Genomic DNA, 24,952 nt, shown 5'->3' with positions numbered 1-24,952 from the left:
GAAAGACCCGCACCCTCCAGCATGCGACGCCCGCAGGATGCGCCTCGGAGACCACAGGAGACGGAGAGACCCGCACGCTCCAGCATGCGACGCCCGCAGGATGCCCCTCGCACACCACGGGAGACGGAGAGACCCGTACCCTCCAGCATGCGACGCCCGCAGGATGCCCCTCGCACACCACGGGAGACGGAGAGACCTGGAGCAACAGGGAGATGACACCCCCGTCACGTGCGGGAGCGACCACCCAGCGATGAGGGGGGGCAGCCACAGGCCCCCGTCACATCCGAGCCAGGACACCACTACGCAGGACACCACTATCCAGGACACCCCTACCCGGGACACCACTACCCAGGACACCCCTACCCGGGACACCACTACCCAGGACACCACTATCCAGGACACCCCTACCCGGGACAGCACTACCCGGGACAGCACTACCCGGGACAGCACTACCCAGGACACCCCTACCCGGGAAGACGAAATACCGGACAGTGACTCAGAGTGGATGGGTGGAGACGAACCCCCACCCCAAAGTGCCATGGAGTCAGAGTGGGATGAAGAGCACGACACAACGCCACTGCTGTCACCAACACCCTCCACCATCGCAGAAACACTCACCTCGGTTGGGCACTTTAGTGATGAGGCGTCGGGTACACTCACTGGTGCGCACAACACAGCCGTCCCGGTACAGCAGGTGGAGGTAGGAGCAGCAGAGGGACCGGGCGGTCGGAGGGCAGCCCAGGCCAAGCGAACATCTGCCGCCCAGATGGATCCCGGGTTCCTGCAGTTACCACACCCACACATAGATCCGATGCAACCACCAACCCGGAGACGAGCGAAGAGGGTGACGGCCGGCTTGCGGCGGCTGCGGTCGCAGGTGGAGGAGTCCACCCGCGTCCAGGAGCTGGGAGTGGTCCCGGTCATGCGTGCCACCCAGGCTGACACCGCACGGGTGGCGTCCGCGGTGGAGGCAATGGGTGCGACGGTGTCAGACATGGGGAACGGTTTGCGAGGCCTGGGGCTTTCCGTGCAGGCGGCGTCTGTGGCCCAGGAATTGGCTGCCCTCTCACAGGAGGCCATGAGCCAGTGCCAGCGCCAGATGGCAGAGGCGCTCAACGCCATAGCCCAGTCTCAGCAGGCCATGGCCCAGTCTCTGCAGGCCATCGCTGAGGGCATCGGCGCCAGTGGCCATGTGCGAGCCGGCGTCGCACTGTCACAGACAGGGTTTGACAACCCCCTGGGCTCCATGGCTGCAAACCTGCAGACCCCTGTCGATACCAGCACGGGCCTCCAGATGTCGGGGGCGCGTCGGATGGCCAGTCCGTTCGCACCCCCCACCCATGTAGAGGCCTGGGGGCCATCGGGCACCCCGAGGGAGGAGGAGGTGGTGTGGTCCGTCCCGGCTCCCTCTGTAGGGGAGATCCCGGTACACCGCGACACCTCGGATTCCCCCCCTTCCGTCCCAGGTGCATCGGGTGGGCAACGGGCAGGACAGGCTGGCAGCTCGCCATCCCAGTCGCCCGGGCCGCAGCCTGGCCCATTTAGGCCAGGACGCCCCAGGAAACGGCCGCCAAAGGGATCCCGTGTCAGAGGGCAGGAATCACAGGAGTCCACCTCCAGTTCTGCTGTACCGTCTGGGGAACCACGTAGATGTAGTCAAAGGGCCCGTAAGGCCAAACAATTAGACACTGAGTAAGTTGGCACGGGTGCAGGGCACAGATGAGTTTTAGGGGCTAGGGCACGTGCATGAACTCCTTTGGTTATTAAAGTCAATGTTACACCTACCGAAGCTGCCTTTGTGCTCTGTCCAAAGTGTGCGGGCGTGTCATGTACGTTGAGCGCAAGTGTGTGTGTGACGGGTGGTCTTACCTCAGCCCCAGGTGAGTCTGCGCCCTTCCCCCTGGGCCGCCATCAACATCCCCCGGGCAGAGGACGGGACCGTGCGCTGCAGTGTCACAGCCGCATGCAGGGATGGTCCGGGTGGATGGTGGTACTGTGGCCATGGGTCAGACATAGTCCAACGATGTAGAGCCAGGAGCTCATCGGAGGTGGGTTGTCATCATCCTCCATGGCCTGCGATAGACACGCGTCCACCCGCAACTGGGTGAGCCCGGCCCATTGTGCCGCCGGTGGATCGGCAATTGGGGGGGGGGGTGGTGTGCATGCGGGTGGGGTGTGTGGGGTTGGGGAGGGGGGTGAGGGTGCTGGGTGGGTGGATGGGTGGGGGGTGTGGGTGGTCGGCTGTTGCCATGGTGTGCGGTCTGTGGCCATACTACCCGATTCCCACGCCCATCTAGTCAGTGAAGCGGGCGTCTATCAGTCTGTCCCGTGCCCGCTGGGCCAGCCGGTAATGGTGGACAGCCACCCGCCTGTGTCTACCCCATCTGCCCTGACCATTGCCCCCACCCCCCTCATCTGGGGAGGACTGCGCCTCTTCCTGCTGCTCCTCCACTCCGCCCTCCTCTGCCTGCGGCACATCGCCCCTCTGCTGGGCTATGTTGTGCAGGACGCAGCACACCACAATGATGCGGCCGACCCTATCTGACCGATACTGGAGGGCGCCCCCAGAGAGGTCCAGGCACCTGAAACGCATCTTCAGCACGCCAAAGCACCTCTCGATCACTCCACTTGTCGCTACATGGGCATCATTGTAGCGGTTCTCCGCCTCATTGCGTGGCCTCCGTATAGTCGTCATCAGCCACGATCGCAATGGGTAGCCCCTGTCGCCCAGCAACCAGCCCCTCAGCCGGGGATGGCGTCCCTCGTACATGCCGGGGATGGATGACCGCGACAACACGAATGAGTCGTGTACACTGCCTGGGTGACGGGCGCAGACGTGCAGGATCATCATGCGGTGGTCGCAGACCACCTGTACGTTCATCGAATAGGTCCCCTTCCTATTAGTGAACACGGCCCTGTTCTCTGCAGGAGGCCGCACGGCGACGTGCATCCCATCGATCGCGTCCTGGACCATGGGGAACCCGGCAACGGCAGAGAAGCCCACGGCCCGGGCATCTTGGCTGGCCCGGTCCACGGGGAAGCGGATGTAGCGGTGCGCCATGGCATAAAGGTAATCTGTCACTGCCCGGATGCACCGATGCACCGATGTCTGCGATATGCCGGACAGGTCCCCACTCGGTGCCTGGAATGACCCCGTTGCATAAAAGTTCAGGGCCACCGTAACCTTGACGGACACGGGGAGAGGGTGTCCCCCGCCAGTGCCACGCGGTGACAGGTGTGCCAGCAGGTGGCAGATGTGTGCCACGGTTTCCCGGCTCATCCGGAGTCTCCTCCTGCATTCTCGGTCCGTGAGGTCCTGGTATGACTGCCGGGGCCGGTACACACGGGGCGCCCTCGGGTGCCTCCGTTGCCGTGGGGCCGCGACGTCCTCCTCCCCCTCCTCGTCCTGTCGGTCAGGTGTCCCTCCAGCCTGGACGGCTGCTGCCTGCCCCTCTGCGGCAGCCTGCGCCTCCTCTCTGGCACGCTCCTCCTCCTCCTCCTCCTCCTCATCCAAGGGCAACATAGACATGAGCGGCTGCCACCGCGGCGGCCAACATCGCTGGATGGTCTGAAAACATGACGGCCTGATGGGGGGGGGGGGGGGAGGGGAACGACGACATGTCATCATTGCCCATATCCCCTCCTCCCCCCAGCCAGGTGGCATGGACCGCATGGGTCCAACTGTTGGAGGCTGGCACCTGGCCAGGTGGACCAACTTATTTGCCCTCCCATCACCCACCACGGCACGGACCCCCCCCAACCCCCAACCTCCACCCCGGCACGGACCCCCCCCAACCTCCACCCCGGCACGGACCCCCCCCCCCCAACCTCCACCCCGGCACGGACCCCCTCCCCAACCTCCACCCCGGCACGGACCCCCCCCCAACCTCCACCCCGGCACGGACCCGCTCCCCAACCTCCACCCCGGTACGGACCCCCCCCAACCCCCAACCTCCACCCCAGCACGGACCCCCCCCAACCTCCACCCCGACACGGACCCCCTCCCCAACCTCCACCCCGGCACGGACCCCCCCCCAACCTCCACCCCGGCACGGACCCCCCCAACCCCCAACCTCCACCCCGGCACGGACCCCCCCCCCAACCTCCACCCCGGCACGGACCCCCTCCCCAACCTCCACCCCGGCACGGACCAACCCCCCCAACCTCCACCCCGGCACGGACCCCCTCCCCAACCTCCACCCCGGCACGGACCCCACACCCAACCTCCACCCCGGCACGGACCCCCTCCGCAACCTCCACCCCGGCACGGACCCCCCCCCCCCAACCTCCACCCCGGCACGGACCCCCTCCCCAACCTCTACCCCGGCACGGACCCCCCCCCAACCTCCACCCTGGCACGGACCCCCTCCCCAACCTCCACCCCGGCACGGACCCCCCCCCCAACCTCCACCCCGGCACGGACCCCCCAACCCCCAACCTCCACCCCAGCACGGACCCCCCCCCAACCTCCACACCGGCACGGACCCCCCCCCAACCTCCACCCCAGCACGGACCCCCTCCCCAACCTCCACCCCGGCACGGACCCCCCCCCCAACCTCCACCCCGGCACGGACCCCAACCCCAACCTCCACCCCGGCACGGACCCCCCCAACCCCCAACCTCCACCCCAGCACGGACCCCCCCCCCCCAACCTCCACCCCGGCACGGACCCCCCCCCAACCTCCACCCCGGCACGGACCCCCTCCCCAACCTCCACCCCAGCACGGACCCCCCCAACCCCCAACCTCCACCCCAGCACGGACCCCCCCCCCAACCTCCACCCCGGCACGGACCCCCCCCCAACCTCCACCCCTGCACGGACCCCCTCCCCAACCTCCACCCCGGCACGGACCCCTCCCCCAACCTCCACCCTGGCACGGACCCCCTACCCAACCTCCACCCCGGCACGGACCCCCCCCAACCCCCAACCTCCACCCCAGCACGGATCCCCCCCCCAACCTCCACCCCGGCCGGACCGCCCCCCCAACCTCCACCCCGGCACGGACCCCCCCCCAACCTCCACCCCGGCACGGACCCCCCCCCAACCTCCATCCCGGCACGGACCCACTCCCCAACCTCCACCCCAGCACGGTCCCCCCCCAACCCCCAACCTCCACCCCAGCACGGACCCCCCCCCCCCAACCTCACCCCGGCACGGACCCCCCCCAACCTCCACCCCGGCACGGACCCCCCCTCCAACCTCCACCCCGGCACGGACCCCCTCCCCAACCTCCAACCCGGCACGGACCCCCTCCCCAACCTCCACCCCAGCACGGACCCCCCCCAACCCCCAACCTGCACCCCAGCACGGACCCCCCCCCAACCTCCACCCCGGCACGGACCCCCCCCCAACCTCCACCCCGGCACGGACACCCCCCCCAACCTCCATCCCGGCACGGACCCCCTCCCCAACCTCCACCCCAGCACGGACCCCCCCCCCCAACCTCCACCCCGGCACGGACCCCCCCCCAACCTCCACCCCGGCACGGACCCCCTCCCCAACCTCCACCCCGGCACGGACCCCCCCTCCAACCTGCACCCCAGCACGGACCCCCTCCCGGCACTCCCCCGGAGCCCAGCCTACTCTAACCACCCCCCCCCCCGCCGCACACACACACACACAAGCCGAGACACACCTCTCCTCACGCAATCAGTCTGCGGCCACGCCATTTCCTGCCCAGAGCCAACCCCCCGGCCGTCACTCACCTCCACGCTGGTCGGCGTGAGCCTGGAGCACCGGGTCACGCCGATGAAAAGGAGGTTTGATTCACGTCGACGTGAACGGTCATCACGTCGACGGGACTTCGGCCCATCCGGAAGGGAGAATATCGGCAGGCCGAAAATCGGCTGCCTTGCGCAGACCCGTGACATTCTCCGCGGCAGCGGCGCCATTAACGCCCCGCCGACTTTTCTCCCTTCGGAGACTTCGGCGGGGGCGGGGGCGGGATTCACGGCGGCCAACGGCCATTCTCCGACCCGGCGGGGGGTCGGAGAATGACGCCCAATGTGTGTTACTCACTGATGCCACAGTGCAATTCAGGTGGTGAATGAGGCTGTGTCCTGGATAGTGTTGAGTTCCTTGCATGCTGTCGGAGCTGTACTCCAATGGAGTCTAACTCTGGATTGCTGTCCATTTTCAATCACAATTCCTCCATCACTGGTGGCTGTGCCTTCAGGCCCCAAACATTAGAATTGCCTTTCTACACTTTGCCATCTTTCTACCTCACTTCCTCCTTTAGGCCTTTTCAAAAAACCTACCTCTTTGAACAAGCTCTTGGGCTAATATATCCTCCTGTGTTTTATTTTGTTTTACGTTGCTCCTTCGAGGATGTTTAATTATGTTGAAGGTATCCTATGAATATAGGTTATCATCGCCATGGGACCTCATTTGCAAGTTTCAGTTTTAATGAAAGAGAGTGTTGCTTAGTTCTGCGAGGTGAAGAAAACTATGTTTATAATCTGGGTTGTTTGCAAGGGTTCCAGCAGGGTCAGAGGTGACTACTAAGGCTGACCTTCATCTGAAAGGTTCTGTGGTAAGTGGGACAGGATACGCAACATAATTGGGTTTTGGATGTGTTGCTGACCCAGGATTATCTCTCTGTGCACTTTCTCTCTTCCTCTGAAATGCGCTTGTTTTCAAAGGAGGATCTTACGTTTAAGGTTCGATCGCACCAAATGCAGATGCCATAGGTGAGCTTCCCCCCAGAACCTGGAGTTGATATAAAACTCCTCCATGAAGCCTTTAGTGTCCTTGTAGTGCCTCCTGTGGTGATCCTGAGAGTGAAACCCAATCTCAAGCTCTACCCCGAAGAATCACTTTTGTCCATGATTATCAGGAATTCTTGGTACGTGACCAGTACAACTCTCAGTTATTGGGACTGTTGTTCTGATCCTTGACCAGACCCTGGGAAATGGGGGGAGATCCAGTTTGGGATAAATAACATTTTGTTTCATGTAAATAAAGTTTGAGATTCACGATGCTCATTAACTGAATAAAACCACATATTTCCACTGACTTTGAACAAACAAAAATAAACATTACTATCCAAGTACAGAATGATAAAACAATTTACAATATCTAACTTATACTCTAACATTCAGGGGAAGTATAAGGACCATGTCAATTAGCAGGTGAACTGTGTTCCAACACACCACAATAAATGACAGATGCGACTAAACCTGATTCCATGGATTTCTCAGCCACCCACATGGACATTTATGACGTTGTGACCTAACCAGTGTCATTGAAACGTCATCTTTCTCATGAAAGTTTCTAGTCCTCACATTTGAAGATTTCACCTTTGAACTCTCTCAAAAAGCCACTTGGATGGCTTCATTATTGCCCCACCTCGCAGGGTTTCAATATTGCTTTGGTTTGTGAGTATACTCAAGCTTCACCTCCCAAGTACAATTTCAGACCTTTGGCAATGCCGCTCAGAACACCACTGCTTCAATGGGCCCAGTGACTGAGAGCATAGAGTCATCAAACTTTGGCTGCCTTCCTGATCTCCCCATAGAATCCCTCATTGTAGAAGGAGGCCATTCGACTCATCGAGTCTGGAGAAACCCTCTGAAAGAGCACCCTACCGAAGCCCACTCCCTCAACCAGCTGGTTTAGCACAGTGAGCTAAACAGCTGGCTTGTAATGCTGAACAAGGCCAGCAGCGTGGGTTCAATTCCTGTACTGGCCTCCCCGAACAGGCACCGAAATGTGGCGACTAGGGGCTTTTTCACAGTAACTTAATTGAAGCTTACTTGTGACAATAAGCGATTATTATTATTATCCCCATAACCCCACCCAACCTGCACATGTTTGGATTGTGGGAGTAAAATGGAGCACCCGGGGAATAACCACGTAGAAACCGGGAGAACGTGCAAACTCCACACAGTCACCCAAGGCTAGAATTGAATCCGGATCCCTGGCATTGTGAGGCAGCATTGATAACCACTGTGTCACCGGACCACCCTTCAAGGGCTCCATTTTAGCCAGCCTTACTTAAAGCTTGCCCTCTATCACTCTTTCTTTAATTCAGAGTCTATTTCTCTGCCTCTGGAACCTATTTCAGTCCCCTGTCTTTATTTGCCTTGCCTAGGATCTTCCTTTTTAGGACCTCTTCTTATCTCCCTCCCTGCTTTCTGACCATCCCCCTCCCATGTCCTGCTCCATGGGACATTCACTGGACAATGGTGCTCTCTTCCAGGTCCCCTGATCTGGATTGTCGCCCTGTTTAGTTTTTATTTATTCTCTGCAGGTGCACAGGGCCAACTCTCGGTCTAAAGACTGTAACAGAACCAATGTGTGCATGTGCGGCCATTTCCTGCTGGAATCCTATGCAGAACGGCAGAGGTTTATCAGGAATCAGAGTTCGAAACTGCTTCATGCTCAACGAGCACAAAACCTCCTGCACGCTGTCTTGGTTAGAACTGAAGGCAACATGTCTGCTTGCAGTCAGTGCCTCATGGCTGAGGTCACATGATACCTCAATCTAAGTAAGACCTTCAGTACATGGTTACTTTTCAATTCAAACATCCCCTTTTCATAATGAACTGAAGACAAATTGGCATGTACTGTCATGTGTAACCGTGAGTTACCCAAGTTACCCATTATACAACAACTGTTCTCATGTATCAACAAACAAATCATTATTCTAGAGAGTCACTGCTCACATATTGCATACAATGTGGTTAAGTTGTCTGGGTCGCGGGTGCACATTTGGTGACGTTCCCTCTCTGGGAAGTGTTGCTCACTTATTGTTACCATGGTGCCCGTTATTGTTCAATTTCCATTGTTGTTGACCAGTAGACATCAGGGACTGATCGTCGTTCTGTACTCAGTGCAGTTGGTAAAATCCCACCTTCCTAACCAGCTGCCTGCAGTGAAGGGACAGCTATTCCAGTTGTACTTTTATGCCTGTGCTTGCATTGACATCTTTGGTTGCTCACATCCACCATGTACAATCAAGGTGACAACCGCTCTGCATTCGACCCTTGCAACCTGCTCCGCCATTCATTATGATCATGGCTGATCAGCCTAATCCCGCTTTCCCCCCTATCCTTTGATCCCCTTTGCCCCAAGTGCGATATCTAACTGCTCCTTGAAACTATTTTGGACTCAGCTACTTCCTATGATAATGAATTCCACAGGCTCGCCATTCTCTGGGTGAAGAAATTCCTCATCTCTGCCCTAAATGGTCTCCCCCGTATCCTCAGACTGTGACCCCTGGTTCTGGACACACCCACCATTGGGAACATCCCTCCTGCATCTACCCTGTCCAGTCCTGTTAGAGTTTTAAAGGTTTTTATGCGATTCCCCCCTCAATCTTCTGAACTCCAGCGAATATAATTAGAGTCAATTCGAGTCAGTTTCTCCCATATGTCCATCCTGCCATCCCAGGAGTCAGTCTGGGAAACCTTTGCTGCATTCCCTTCAGAGCAAGAACATCCTTCCTCAGATAAGGAGTCCAAAATGGCACACAAATTCCAGCTGTGGCCTCACCAAGGCCCTGTATAATTCTAGCAAGACATTCCTGCTCCTGTGCTAGCAGGTATCTTACAATCTCATTGGTTGTCATTGAAGGCAGCTGGTCAAACCCACAGTATTCAGAATAGTAGCCTCAGGTGACAAGATAATCAGTTCTTCCTAGAGTGAAGAGGTCTACTCTCAGCTTCATCCGTGATCTGTCTGAGATGTCCTGTCTCGTCAGCAACTCTCTAGCTTGTTTAGCTTGGTACTCCTCACAGGCACTGCACTGGCTGACGTGGTCTTTAATTTCATTTTTCATGTTTGGGCAGGAGAGCACTTCTGTTGTCTTACTCACTCTCAACTCAATTTCTTCATGGCTTGCATGGATGTGCTTCAGCATTCTATCTTCTCACCCCTTAGGGATAATGACTGTATTTCCTTTGTGTCAGTTTGGTCTGTTAATTCATGTCTACATGCCCACTACACTCTTGTGACCAAACATATGTCCTTGATGCTCTCAGGCTATCCATTGACCACTACTTCTTGTAACAGTTGTAGAATTGCATCTTGTTGGGTAGTTCGCTTGATTTGAGAAAGCCGTTTTTCTGTACGATTCAATGTCTCTGCCGTTTTTCAAGCTAGACTTGAGGGCAGCTAGAACTAACCTCAGCAGATGCTGAATTGGTTTGACATTCACATCTACATTGGGATGATATTCACCAGGTAGACTTCCAAACCCTATAAACAAATCTCTGTACACCTCTAGGGTCCGTTCAACGGTCAATGGTTTTGTGTGCTGTGACACATTAGAAACCTGCTTTGGAATGTTCAGGGTTATTGTCCAAGCTTTAGAGTTGATCAAGTTGAGATGAGTGACATTTGTGTCCTGTCTTCACTCTTGCCATTGCATTGGGAGTTGAGATTAACCTCATGTAGCCTCAACATTACTTTTGAGGGTTATATTTTTGGATGGTGATGTTGAGCTACTTTGTACAGGTGTCTGAAGGTCACGGTGTCGTGAAATGCACCATTGTCTATCTGACATATGATGCTATCCTTTTGTGGTCATCATTCTAACAGTCACAAACCATTTATCACATATAGACCTGAAGGAGTCACGTTGTTGAATGGTGTGTAGTCATTCATCAGAATCTTCAGCTGATATCTCTCCAGTGGCCCTCTGCATAGACTTGCTCTGCTTAGTTTCAGCCAAACTCTTGTGTGTAAAATGATTCAGCTTCTTGCGCTTAGAACCCTGCTTACAGTCAGTGCCTCAAGCAGAGGTCACATGACGATGGCAAACCAGGTAGGGCCTTTAGTACATCATTGCATTTCAATCCAAAAACTGACCAACGCGCCAAAGAAGGTAAGTTTCAGTTTCTTAACACTGAATCTGGTGTGGATACTTGGCATTCCAGCTCAGAGCGTCTCAGTCTTGGTATTTAGTTGTGCCATCTGATTAACAGAGGGTTCTGAAAGCAGCTCAAGTAAAGTGGTTCAGCTACTTGGCGTGACGCTGGTACACAGTCCATGTCTTTCATGGGTAGAGTGGAGTGGGCAGGTTCTGTAGAACCATAGAAACATAGAATCCCTACAGTGCATAAAGTGGCCACTCAGACCATCGGGTCTGCACTGACCCTCTGAAAGAGCATTCCAATGTAGGCCCATTCCCCCACCCTATCCCCAGAAACCTGTAACCCCATCTAACCTTTGGACACTAAGGGGCAATTTAGCGTGGCCAATTCGCCTAACCTGCACATCTTTGGACTTGTGAGAGGAAATCGGAGCACCCGGAGGAAACCCACGCAGACACGGGGAGAATGTGCAGACTCCGCACAGACAGTAACCGAGGCCGCAATTGGACCCGGGTCCGTGGTACTGTGAGGCAGGAGTGCTAACCACTGCCATCGTGCCAAACTTTCAGTTTGGTAAGTAGACTTATTTCTCTTCACTACCAAACTGGTGTTTGAAGTCTGACGGAGGCTGTGCTTGATTTGGCAATTCTTGTGCCTGTCCGGGTAGTGAAATGGGCAGTGAACTGCTGGGGTATCTCGAGTGTACAAGTGGAATGTTCCAATATATTCAACAGCCTAACCTGTGGCACACAGATTATTGCTGAGCGCAGGAAAAGGCCGGCGATTTCCTGCTGGGGCTGCAGGAGCTCTTACTGCTTTCCACAGAAAACAATGCGTTGTGTTCTGTAATTTGGAATAACACAAGCTGCTATTTGATGCAGTTTTGAGTAAAAGATGCTCCAGACTTTGAAGTGAGTTCAATGTGTTTTATTGAACTATTAGCACAGTTCTCAATGAGTTCGACTCTCTGCTAATCTAAATGTAGTAACTCAGTCTAACTGAACCAGCCTTGCTCTAAGCCACGTGCTGGGGTGTGATGCTGAGGATACGCCCTGTCTCACTCTGTAGATGTTGGTCTGTGGAAAGAGGCGGGGTGTGAGTGCCTCATCCCTTTTATAGTGAGATACCACCCCTGAGTGTCCTGACTGCTCATTGGTCGTGTCCTATTCTATGTGTTCATTAGCTGCATGTTTGCATATCATGACACAATGTATGCATCTGCCAGCTCACAGCCAAACTCTTCCTGGTGGTGGCAAGCTGACGTCCTGCCTCCTCACAGCACGGTAGCACAAGTGGCTAGCACTATGGCTTCACAGCGCCAGGGTCCCAGGTTCGATTCCCCGCTGGGTCACTGTCTGTGCGGAGTCTGCACGGTCTCCCTGTGTGTGCGTGGGTTTCCTCCCACAGTCCACAGATGTGCAGGTTAGGTGGATTGGCCGTGCTAAGTTGCCCTTAGTGACCAAAAATGTTTGGAGGGGTTATTGGGTTACGGGGATAGGGTGCAAATGAGGGCTTAAGTGGGTCGGTGCAGACTCGATAGGCCGAATGGCCTCCTTCTGTACTGTATGTTCTATGTTCTAAGTTGACCATCGGCAGTGGGATATGCCCATGCGGTGCCCACTGCTCATTGGCAGCAATCAAACAAAACCGTTTTTGGGCATGTAACACAGGCACAACGTCTGACCTCAAACCTGTCAGAACTTAAATCAGCCCCGAGAACATTTTTAATATGTCAGCTCACATTGATTTTTAACCAAACTGTCAATCAATGAAAGTTGCTTCCTTCTAGGGTGTGTGGCTCCTCCTCTTCCCACCACTCCAGGGTCTAAGACGAGTCCAGGTAACCCTGAATTTTGTACTGGGAAATCCAGTGGGATATATCCTGACCCACAGAATAAGAACATCTACTATCAATGTGTTGATGGACGGACATACGTGGAAAATTGTGACGCTGGATTAGTCTTTGACCCGTCCTGCAAATGTTGCACCTGGTCCTGAAATGAAGAGGTACATGAACTCCACTGATATATCTGATAGTGTTGTTTGGATTGATGCGGGTCTGGGTTCACTTCTAAATTCAGAGGCTGTCAATCATCGTTGGGATATCAGACTTGGTGGAGAAAAAAAGAGCAAGGTCTGAGTAGTTGGCCTTCGACCTTCCTGAGAGCCCTGGGTCGAGTACAGAAGGAGGCAGTTGGGCCTGTGTGTGGGTTTGCTGCACACTGACCCTTCCTCACCCTTCCCGCTTCTTCCTGCAGGGTTCTTTCCCCGTCAGCTGCCTCCAATTCCCTTTTGAAATCCACAGTTTAATTTCCCTCCACCGACTTTACAGGCAGCACATTCCAGATTGTGACCACGGACAGCATCAAGAAATCTTTCCTCATGTTGCCCTTGTATTTTTCTCAAACATGTTCAATCTGTGCCGTTTGACTCCTGACTGTCCAGCAAGAAAGGTCGCGTGTATAGCACCTTTCATGATCTTGACATGTCCCAAAGTGCTGAACATTCAAGGAAGTCTGGTCACTGCTGTAATGTCGAAAACACAACAGCCAATCAGATGTTTTATAATGCCTGAAAATCTACCTTTTGTCTTTGTGATTTTTAAACTAAATTTTTTTCCAATAAGGGGCAATTTAGTGTGGCCAATCCAACGAGCCTGCAGATCTTTGAATTGTGGGGCTAAGACCCACACAGACAAGGGGCGAATGTGCAAACTCCACACAGACAGTGACCCGGGGCCAGGATAGAACCTGGGTCCTCGGCGCTGTGAGACAGCAGTGCTAACCACTGCACCACCGTGCTGCCTTTGTTTTAGTGATTTCGATTAAGGAATAAAGATTGACCAAGGCACTGGGGAGCAAAATAGTGCCATTAGATCTTTCACACCCACCTGAGAGAACAAGCAAGGCCTCAGTTTTGTTTTCTATCTGAAAGGTGTAGTCCTACAGTGTAGGACTCTCTCAGCACAGCACGAGAATGTCACCTTTCACTTTGTACTCAAGTCTCTGGAGTGAGGCTGTGACCCCACAACCTTCTGACATGAGGGTCAAAGTGCTGCTGACTTAGCGAAACACATTGGGCAGAATTGTCCAGCCCCGCCCACCATGGGAACTGTCGCGTTTGGGACTGAAATTTTGACGGACCAGGAAAAGCACGGCAGCATTGTGGATAGCACAATTGCTTCACAGCTCCATGGTCCCAGGTTCGATTCCGTCTTGGGCCACTGTCTGTGCGGAGTCTGCACATCCTCCCCGTGTCTGCGTCGGTTTCCTCCGGGTGCTCCGGTTTCCTCCCACAGTCCAAAGATGTGCAGGTTAGATGGATTGGCCATGATAAATTGTCCTTAGTGTCCAAAATTGGCCTTAGTGTTGGGTGGGGTTACTGGGTTACGGCAATAGGGTGGAGGTGTGGGCTTAAGTAGGGTGCTCTTTCCAAGAGCCGGTGCAGACTCGATGGGCCGAATGGCCTCCTTCTGCACTGTAAATTCTATGATAATCCAGGAAAATTCTATGAAAAGCTCTGTTGATGTTGGGTGGGAACATTGTAGATTTTATTCTCATGCCAGTGCCTTAACTTTAATGTTTTGACGTTGGGCTCTAACAAACTCTTGATTTGTTTCCAGCCTGTCGCTGATTTACAGCAATGGAGCTCTAACTGACCTTCAGTTTAATCAATGAAGTTGTCGCCATTTGTTGGAGCAAAAGCACAACAACCATCAAGTTGCTTCCTCGAAGAATGTAGTCTTCAGTAAGGATAATGATTGAACTAGAAAATAAAATCATTTTCAGATCTGGTTAATTTGTGTTCAAATAAATTATGATTCTGTAACTTTTTGTACACCAAAATACTCTGTGCAAACAACTCCCGTCAATGCAGAGACTGTTAGCTACGGCTGCAAGAAGATTTGAGTTCAGAAGTAGGGATATCCTCCTGCAGTTATGCAGGGCCTTGGTGAGACCACACCTGGAGTATTGCGAGCAGATGTGGACTCCCTACCTATGAAAGGATATACTTGCCATTGAGGGAGTGCAGCAGAGGTTCACTAGGCTGATACTGGGGTTGGTGGGATTGTCCTACGGGGAGAGATTGGTTCGACTGGGCCAGTATTCACTGGAATTTAGAAGGATGAGGGGAGATCTGATTGAAACGTATAAAATTCTACAATGCTGGACAGACGAGTGCCGGGAGGATGTTCTCCCTGGTCGAGGAAGCTAGAACCAGGGGACACAGTCTCGGATACGGGGTAGGCCATTTCGGACTGAGATGGGGAAAGATTTCTTCACTCAAAGGGAGGTGAACCTGTGAAATTCACCACCACAGAAGGACGTGGAGGCCAAATCACTGAATGTATTCAAGCCCGAGATCGGTCATTAGAACATAGAACATAGAACAATACAGCGCAGTACAGGCCCTTCGGCCCACGATGTTGCACCGAAACAAAAGCCATCTAACCTACACTATGCCATTATCATCCATATGTTTATCCAATAAACTTTTAAATGCCCTCAATGTTGGCGAGTTCACTACTGTAGCAGGTAGGGCATTCCACGGCCTCACTACTCTTTGCGTAAAGAACCTACCTCTGACCTCTGTCCTATATCTATTACCCCTCAGTTTAAAGTTATGTCCCCTCGTGCCAGCCATATCCATCCGCGGGAGAAGGCTCTCACTGTCCACCCTATCCAACCCCCTGATCATTTTGTATGCCTCTATTAAGTCTCCTCTTAACCTTCTTCTCTCCAACGAAAACAACCTGAAGTCCGTCAGCCTTTCCTCATAAGATTTTCCCTCCATACCAGGCAACATCCTGGTAAATCTCCTCTGCACCCGCTCCAAAGCCTCCACGTCCTTCCTATAATGCGGTGACCAGAACTGTACGCAATACTCCAAATGCGGCCGGACCAGAGTTCTGTACAGCTGCAACATGACCTCCCGACTCCGGAACTCAATCCCTCTACCAATAAAGGCCAACACTCCATAGGTCTTCTTCACAACCCTATCAACCTGGGTGGCAACTTTCAGGGATCTATGTACATGGACACCTAGATCCCTCTGCTCAGCCACACTTTCAAGAACTTTACCATTAGCCAAATATTCCGCATTCCTGTTATTCCTTCCAAAGTGAATCACCTCACACTTCTCTACATTAAACTCCATTTGCCACCTCTCAGCCCAGCTCTGCAGCTTATCTATATCCCTCTGTAACCTGCTACATCCTTCCACACTATCGACAACACCACCGACTTTAGTATCATCTGCAAATTTACTCACCCACCCTTCTGTGCCTTCCTCTAGGTCATTGATAAAAATGACAAACAGCAACGGCCCCAGAACAGATCCTTGTGGTACGCCACTTGTGACTGTACTCCATTCTGAACATTTCCCATCAACCACCACCCTCTGTCTTCTTTCAGCTAGCCAATTTCTGATCCACATCTCTAAATCACCCTCAATCCCCAGCCTCCGTATTTTTTGCAATAGCCTACCGTGGGGAACCTTATCAAATTCTTTAGATTTTTATGGCATCAAGGGTTATGGGGAGAAAGCGGGAATATGGCATTGCGATCAGGAATCAGCCATGAGCATATTGAATGGTGGAGCAGGCTCGAAGCGCCAAATGGCCGATTCCTTTCCCTAATTCCTATATTATCCAATTCTGTGTTATGTTGAGTTAAAAAGAAACATACCAAAATAACATGGGATGAGGCCATTTGGCCCAATCAGTCTGACCTGGATCCTAACTCCACACGAGCAGGTTTGAGTCACAGTTACTGCCCTCTTTCCATTTCCCTGCTTAAGTTTAATGAAATTAGATCCAGGTTCTCCAATGCATCAGCGATCAAACGTACACCATCCACTGCTGGGAGTAGGACCAGTCCATTCAGCCCCTCGAGTGTGCTTCACCCTTCAGTTGGACCTGAACTGACCATTAGCCTAGAACCACCTACACTGCTTGATGGCAAAACACTTCATAGGGGCGTTGTGACGGGTGGGAACTGAATTGAGCACAACGGAAAATGTCACACTGCCAGTGGAAATTAGTCTGGAATTATGCTCTCCTAACTTTGATGGCAGGTTAAAGGTGAGTCGGGTTTCTCGCTGATCTATGTTGGGAGCCACATTTGTCCTCAAGGCGCCGGAATAAAATCGGAGGCAATGGGAGTGAGGGAGAAAAAAAATCCGGAGATCATACCTATGTCAAAAACACCTTTATCTCGGAAAAGCAAAGAACATTCTGGAGGAATTTGTGATTTTTAAAGGGTGTCAGGCTTAATGCTGGAATCTGAAACAAAAACAGAAAATGCTGGACACTCTCAGTCGGCCTGACAGCACCGATGGAGAGAGAAAGGAGCTAACGTCTCGAGTCTGGAGGACTTTTCAGCAAAGCTCAAAGAGTCATCCAGACTCGAGAAGTTAGCTCCATTCTCTCTCCACTGATGCTATCAGGCCGACTGAGATTGTCCAGTATTTTATGTTTGTGCTAAAGAATCTGGAAACCTCTTGACCCCGGTGGAGTGTTTACAAAAGGGTCATTTGGTGCAACATGTCTGGAAAATTGTTTGAAAGCTCGCCGGCTATTTTGCTTTGCTTGGAAACAAGAAGGATCAATGCTTGAGTAAAAAAGACGTGATCTAACTGAATGGTAACAGAGTCCCATAACGAGCGCATTTCACTGGGTGTTTTAACTTGGCGCTCGTAGTGCAGAGACACACCACGCTGTCTATCAGGACTATGGTTCTAATCGGGGCCTCAGTGGGGAACAGCCTGACAAGGCTGCACTTTGTCCCATTTCTGTTCCAACGAGCTCCGCTCTCCGGAACTGCTCAGTGCAGGAGGGATCGGGACATCATTTAGAAATGGCATCCCTCGACGCGACCTCCGAATCCCCAACTCACCTATAAGGGGCCCACTGGCCCCCCACACCCGTGTAGGGCACCCCCTGGGCCTGATCCCCATCATGGGAAAAATTCCAGCTTGGCACCAGCAGCCTGGCAGCCCCCCTACCATCTGGCAGTGGCATCTGGGCACCTTGTCAGTGCCAGACTGGCACCTAGGTGGCATTGTCAGGGTGCCAGGCTGGCAGCGTCAAGGTACCAGGAGGCACCAGCAGTACCAAAGTGCCACCTTGCCAAGAGGGCAAGCGCCCGGGGGTCATTCCCCTGTGATTCACGAGTACCATTCCATGTCCCCAATTATGGAGGCCAGCGCTGGACAGCTCTCGCCCGAGGTCTCCGAGGGGAAGGGGTTAGATCCCACGCCTCGGGTAGATCTTTAGAGAGCATATTAGCATGAGACTAGTTGTCTCACTCTAATATACAGATTTGCAAAATATTGATCCCACCCACAATGGGCAGAATTCAGATCGGGACGTATTGCAAGATCCCGTTAGATCTTGTGAGGCATGGCGAGCTGGGTAGATCCCGGAAGAGGGATTTCCTGGCATCTACTGACCGTGCCATGCTGCTTTTCACACTCAATGTGGCCAGCAGACCGGAACCAACAGCTCCTGGAGCTCCTGAAGCTCCTGGCCCAGTCAAAAGCAAAAAGTAAATGGAAGCTCAACCATAGTTGCTCTGCATTCTAAAATCGACTGACTGCAGGTTTATCTCAATGTCCACTTGAAAAATAGTGCAAAGAGTTATCATTGTCTCCCAACCAGCTGAGAAACCAACTGTGTAACCCAGAAGCCATTTCCAAGATTTCACCGTTTATCCATTTCCCTTGAATCACTGACCTTTTAACCGATTGTTTGAATTCCTCTATTTTACCTTATTATTTTTGTGCTAATATGTGTGAGAGAGTTAGGATATTTAGAAAGAGCAATTATCATTTTGTACTATGTACTTTTCTACTTGACGGGTCTGGTTGATGTCGAGACTCACACAGAGACATTTCTACAGGTGACCAAAACTCACTCCCAGTGAGTTCTCCCAGTGAGCCAGAGAAGGCACAGCCAGAGTGAGACAGCAAAGAGTGAGTTTGGGAATTTGAATCTAGGTGGGAATTGAATCCAATCAAATCGGTAAGGCAGTTCCTTTTAAATTTCAGGAGTTTAAATTAATTTAAGTTAATCTAGAATTGTGAAGTGTAGGTTAACAAGGGCTGCCCCACCCGCTCACATAACTGGTTGGCAGTTAAGTGTCAGTCACTTAAATCTACTTTGATCTAAAAGCAGGTGGGGGAGGGGAGTCAGCTAAGGTCAATTTAAAAAGAGCAACTTGTAACTCACTCCCAGTGAGTTCTCCCAGTGAGCCAGAGAAGACACAGCCAGAGTGAGACAGCAAAGAGTGAGTTTGGGAATTAGAATCTAGATGGGAATTCGAAGCCTGGGGCGGGGGGGCGGGGGGGGGGGTGCTTTTTAGCCCTGGTAAGTAGTTTTTCTTTTCGGTGTCTAATTTATTTATTTTTTCTTTTGTTTTTTGGAGTTGTAGTTGTATAAGTTAACCTAAGGTTTAAGACATAGCAGGAGATCTTAGACCCATGCCATGCTCCTCGTGTGTGATGTGGGAGCTCAGGGACACGTCCACTGTCCCTGGCTCCTTCACGTGCAAGACGTGTATCCAGTTGCAGCTCCTGTTAGCACCGCTTGACGGCTCTAGAGCTGCGGATGGACTCACTTTGGAGCATCCGTGATGCTGAGGACGAATGCAGAAAAGATTTACTAGGATGCCAGCTGGAATTGATGATTTGAGTTATAAGGAGAGGCTGGATAGACTTGGACCTTTTCCCCTGGAGCATAGGAGGCTTAGGGGTGACCTTATAAAGGCCTATAAAATAATGAGGGGCATAGGTAAGGTAGATAGTCAATCTATTTTCCCAAAGGTCTAAAACTAGAGGGCATAGGTTTAAGGTGAGAGGGGAGAGATACAAAATGGTTCAGAGGGGCAATTTTTTCACACAGAGGGTGGTTGAGTGTCTGGAATGAACTGCCAGAGACGGGTACAAATTTGTCTTTTAAAAAGCATTGAGACAGTTATATGGGTGTCATGTGAGAGTACCTTTAAGAAATGGGTGTTTAAGAAATGTACCTTTAAGAAATGGATGTTTATCAGTGATGTCAGAGTGTGGGTGGAGCTGGGCTGTCTGTCAGCTTTTTACTTTTGTTTTAGGCTGTTCGCTGCAGGGTGTGTTTTAGTTTCGTTTTCAGAGCTGGATAGCTGCAGTCACAACCAGAAGGTGTATTAGAGTCTCTCTCTGTAATTTGAAAAATGTAAATCGATCCTTTGGTGATTTAAAACTAATAACTGCTCTCAATAGTGACTTTAACCTGATGTGCTTCTGTTTAGAGTTTAAAAAAAAGTCTTATTGATGTTAAATGAAGTGAAATGAAAATCACTTATTGTCACAAGTAGGCTTTAAGTGAAGTTACTGTAAAAAGCCCCTAGTCGCCCCATTCCGGTGCCTGTTCGGGGAGGCTGGTACGGGAATTGAACCGTGCTGTTGGCCTGCTATCAAAGCCAGTCATTTAGCCCTGTGCTAAACCAGCCCCTAAAGGACAGCTTAAGGATTACTTGGTGTTGTATTCTTTGGGGGTTAGTATTTGAATTAATGGTTGCTAAGATATTCACTATATGTTTTAAAAAGGTTAACTTGAGTTCATAGAATAAACATTGTCTTGCTTTAAAAAATACTTTTCCAATCCTGCAGTACCACACCTGTAGAGTGGGCCGTGTGCTCCCCATACCACAATCTATTAAAAGTTGTGGGTCAGGTGAACTCCATGATACACTTTGGGATTCTCTAACCCCTTGCCCATAAACTGGGTAAGATGGGTATTGAAGGGATATGGGCCAAATGCGGGAAATTGGGATTAGCTTACTGGTAAAAACTGGGCGGCATGGACAAGTTGGGCCGAAGGGCCTGTTTCCATGCTGTAAATATCTCTGACTCTCTGACTCTAAAACTGGACATTTCCAGCAAATCCAGTCCTTTTAACTGAATTCATAGACACATTCCTAACATGCAATGGCATGTCCAGAAAATGACAACCCTACACCGTTTCGAGATAGACTGAATCCAGCTACTGGTCAGTTAGGGCAAATGTCCAAGGCTTCAATATCTTTAAAGAATCCCTTGCAATACTGAGTGGCCTCTTGGAGTTGAGGTCCTGGAGAATAGTGCATCTTTCCCATTGTTGGATGCACTTTGTTGCATCTCTGTCAACTCTTTAAAAGATTCAGCTGTGTTTCTGGTGGCTGTGTATACTGATCAAAATGTCATCCAATCTGATGCCATATTTCCTGCTGTATCTCCTGTTGTTCGTCAAGAGCCTGCCACAGAGAATGATATGTCTGTCTTCAGGTTAGAGTCCGTAGAGGATCACACTGTTAGCGAGCTACTATCTTTACAGAGTGAAAGTCAATTGACATCCACAGTCGAATCCCAGCTGAAAGATTTCCTCTCTCCAGAGACGTAGCTCAGCACAGAGGTTACAGCAGAATCTTTCACACTTCTGAAGCTGCAGAATTCTGGACAGCAAATTTGCCTCCAAGTTATTTATTTGTATTTGTTTTGTTGTTAAAATTCGTCCTGGTGCCAAAGATGGTGCTGTCGTGTCTCCATAGCCTTAGCAAGGGAGGCAGTTGCATGGTGGGATTGTCACTGGGCTAGTAAGCCAGACACTCAGGGTAATGCTGTGGGGACCCAGGTTCGAATCCCGTCACTGCGGGTGGTGGAATTTGAATTGAATTTTTAAAAATCTGAAATTAAAATTGACCATTGTCAATTGCCGTAAAAAACCATCTAGTTCATTAATGTCCTTTACGGAAGGAAATCTGCCGTCCTTACCCGGTCTGGCCCACATGTGACTACAGACGCACAGCAATGTGGTTGCTCTGAACTGCCCCCTCAAGGGCAATTAGGGATGGGCAATAAATGCCGGCACAACCTGCACGTCCCAGAAACAAATTTTTAAAAATCTTTGCATTGACCACTCTTTGCATTGGGCAGCTTCTGCCATCCTTACCCGGCCTGGCCCACATGTGACTCCAGACAGTTTCGCAGACAGAAAAATATGGCTCCCTTACCACTGCCTACAAAAATACATTCCTTCGGAAATATCATTGGGAAATTATCTCTTCTTCTTTCACTTACTGAAACTTTGTCAAGTTGTTTCCTTTGTCATCTAAGCTAATTGGCATGTCATATCTTGAAAGCCTTTTAAGTATTTGATACAACAGAGCAAAGGCAGGTGTGATCTTAGCACTGTGTCACCCATTACTTATCTCTTAACCAACATGGTTTGGACAGATTAACGGGTCAATGTGTTCTGTAGAAACTGGTTACTGTGTTTCCTATATTGCAACAGTGATTACAACATACAAATACTTCATTACTGTAACACATTTAAGATGTCCTGATATTGTGAAACTGTCTGCATAGGAGTGCTGCTTTGAGCTGCAGTAGAGTATATGAGATGGAGTTTGGTGACTGAGGAAATTGAAGGGTTAATTTCCATATAAAGTCTAGTCTTTCTTCAATTTAGTAACTAACTAAAAGTTGCTGTTCGGATTGGAAGAAGGTGAGTTTTAGGCCAGATTTAAAACAGGTTTCATACAGTCTCTGCTTGCAGCTGTAACTAGTTAATTAGATAACTGGCTGAAACAGGTCTTCAGACACTAGATTCCGAGAGTATAAAAGGCAGGCCATCTTACAGTACTGACTTTGTCTGCAATGGAGTGCTGCTTTGGACTGCAGCAGAGTGCTTAAGTTGGAGTTTGGTGACTGAGAGATTTTGATGAGGTGGGAGTGAGGTTTTCTTTTATTTTTTTTACCTTTCCCCAGAAAGGTGAGTGGTGGCTGTGGAGCTGATTGGGTGAGTGTGCGGTCAGGTAAGCATTTACTACTTTTCTTTGCTTATAGCTTTTAAGGTCCAATTTTGTGGTTCATCATTTGTCGAGCTATACACTGTAACAACGATGAGCAGGAAAGACGGGCCCAAGAGTAATTGACATTATTTGCTGTTCAGCATCTTCAAAAAGATTTACCTTAAAGGCTAAAGTCCATGCAGGAGAGCTCAAAGCAGTGATATGCTCATCCTGCAGTATGTGGGAAGCCGAGAATATTTCCAGTGCCCAGGTACAGCATGTGTACAGCATGTCTCCAGCTGCTGCTTCTGGAATCCCGGGATTCCGAGCTGGAGTGGTAGCTGTGACACTGAGGACCTGAGGCAGAGAGTATTGTGCATAAGCACACATGAAGAGGTCACACCTCAAGCTAGGAGCCCACAGCAGGAAGAGAATGGACAGGCAAAGCAAGAGGATTGGGAAGGCAGTGCAAAAATCTCTTGTGGCTATTCCCTGCAAAACAGATTTTCTGCTTTGGATACTGTTGAGGGGAATGGCCTCTCAGGAGAAAGCAGCAACAGACAAATTTGTTGCACCATAGCTGGCTCTTCAGGCTGGAGTAAAAATTGTGGGAATGCAAAAGTCATGGGGGATTGGATTGTATGGAGCATAGATAGGCATTCCAGTGGCCACAAGTGAGATTCCAGGAAGGTATGTTCCCGAGTCAAGGATGCCTCAGAGCAGCTACAGGGCATTCTGAAGAGGGAAGGGTGAACTGCCAGTGGTTGTGATACACATTGGTACAGATGCCACAGGTAAAGAAAAGGATGAGATCCTTATAGGGAGTTGGGGAGTAAGTTGAAAAGTCAGATCCCAAAGGTAGCGATCTCAGGATGACCACCCGTGCCACCTGCTGGTTAGAGTAGAAATAACAGGCTATATCAGATGAATATGTGGCTGAAGAGATGGTGTGAGAGGGAGGGTTTCAGCTTCCTGGGGCATTGGGACCAAATCTGGGGAAGGTGAGACCAGCACAAACTAGAGGGGTTACACCTGGGCAGGACCGAGACAGATGTCCTAAGTAAAGTATTTGCTCCACTGGTTTGGGAGGATTAGAAATAAAATGGCAGGAGGATGGAAATCTGTGTATGGAGTCGAAGGAGAAATAAGTGACAAGAACAAAAGACAGAAAGGAGGGATAAGAAAAGGGACATACAAGAGAAATCAAGGGCCAGAATCAAACAGGGCCTCAGTGAGAAATAGTGGGAACGGGGCAGATAATGTTAACAAGGCAAGCCTTTCAGCTTTGTGCATAAACGTGCGAAGCATGCGCAAATAAACGGGGATGATATCATCGAGATTACAGAGACATGGCTGCAGGGTGACCAGCAATGGGAACTGAAAATCCAGGGATATTCAGTATTTAGGTAGGACGGACAAAAAGGAAAAGGAAAAGGCGGTGGCGTTGCATTGCTGGTTGAAGAGAAAATGAACGCAATAATGCGGAAGGATCTTAGCTCCGACGATGTGCAATCTGTATGGGTAGAGCTTAGAAACACAAAGGGGAAAAAAATGTTAGCCAAAACTGGAGTAGTGATGTTGTGAATGGCATTCAACAGGAAATTAGAGATGCATGCAATAAAGGAATGTTTGAATTTGTGGGTGACTTTAATTTGCATATGGATTGGGAAAATAAAATTAGTAACAACACCAGAGAGGAGGGATTGCTGGGTGTCTATGGGGTGGTTTTCTGGACCATTACGGTGAGGCAAGTGCTGCTTCAGAGCATTGTTGATGACTCCTTCCATCACTTTGCTGATGATCAAGAGTAGACTGATGTGGTGGCAATTGGCCGGGATGGATTTGTCCCATTTCTTGTGTGCAGGACACACCTGGGCAATTCTCCACATTACCGGGTGTTGCAGCTATATTTGAACAGCTTGGCTAGGGGCACGGCTAGATCTGGAGCACAGGTCTTCAGGAGTATTGCCAGAATAATGTCAGGGTCTAATGCCTTCAGCCATCTTTTGGTATCACATGGAGTGAATCAGATTGGCTGGGGACTGAAATGCGTGATTCTGGGGACGTCTGGAGCAGGCCAAGATTGATCATCCACTTGGCGCTTCTTGCTGAAGATTATTGTGGATGCTTCAGCCTTATGTTCTGCACTGATGTGCTACGCACCTCCATCATTGAGAATGGGGATATTTGTGGAGCCTCCTCCTCCAGTGAGTTGTTCAATTGTCCACCACCATTCACGGCTGGATGTGGCAAGACTGAAAAATGAAATAGAACATAGAACATAGAACATTACAGCGCAGTACAGACCCTTCGGCCCTCGATGTTGC

The 24,952-nt window shown here is 51.2% G+C and overlaps 1 protein-coding gene across 1 annotated transcript in view; it reads left to right on the top strand.

Moving 5' to 3' along the window:
- Positions 1 to 14,616, top strand: part of LOC140393665 (acidic mammalian chitinase-like) — a 30,445-nt gene extending 15,829 nt beyond the window's left edge. Inside the window, exons 11-12 of the mRNA XM_072479951.1 lie at positions 12,608 to 12,825; positions 14,441 to 14,616. Of these exons, the coding sequence (XP_072336052.1) occupies positions 12,608 to 12,816 (209 nt within the window). The 3' untranslated portion in view covers positions 12,817 to 12,825; positions 14,441 to 14,616. The remainder of the gene's footprint in view (positions 1 to 12,607; positions 12,826 to 14,440) is intronic.
- The last annotated feature ends 10,336 nt before the right edge of the window (positions 14,617 to 24,952 follow it).

The sequence above is a fragment of the Scyliorhinus torazame genome, chromosome 17 (genome assembly GCF_047496885.1).
Source record: "Scyliorhinus torazame isolate Kashiwa2021f chromosome 17, sScyTor2.1, whole genome shotgun sequence".
In the NCBI taxonomy this organism is placed as follows: Eukaryota; Metazoa; Chordata; class Chondrichthyes; order Carcharhiniformes; family Scyliorhinidae; genus Scyliorhinus; species Scyliorhinus torazame.
This window is presented reverse-complemented; position numbering and strand designations above follow the sequence as displayed.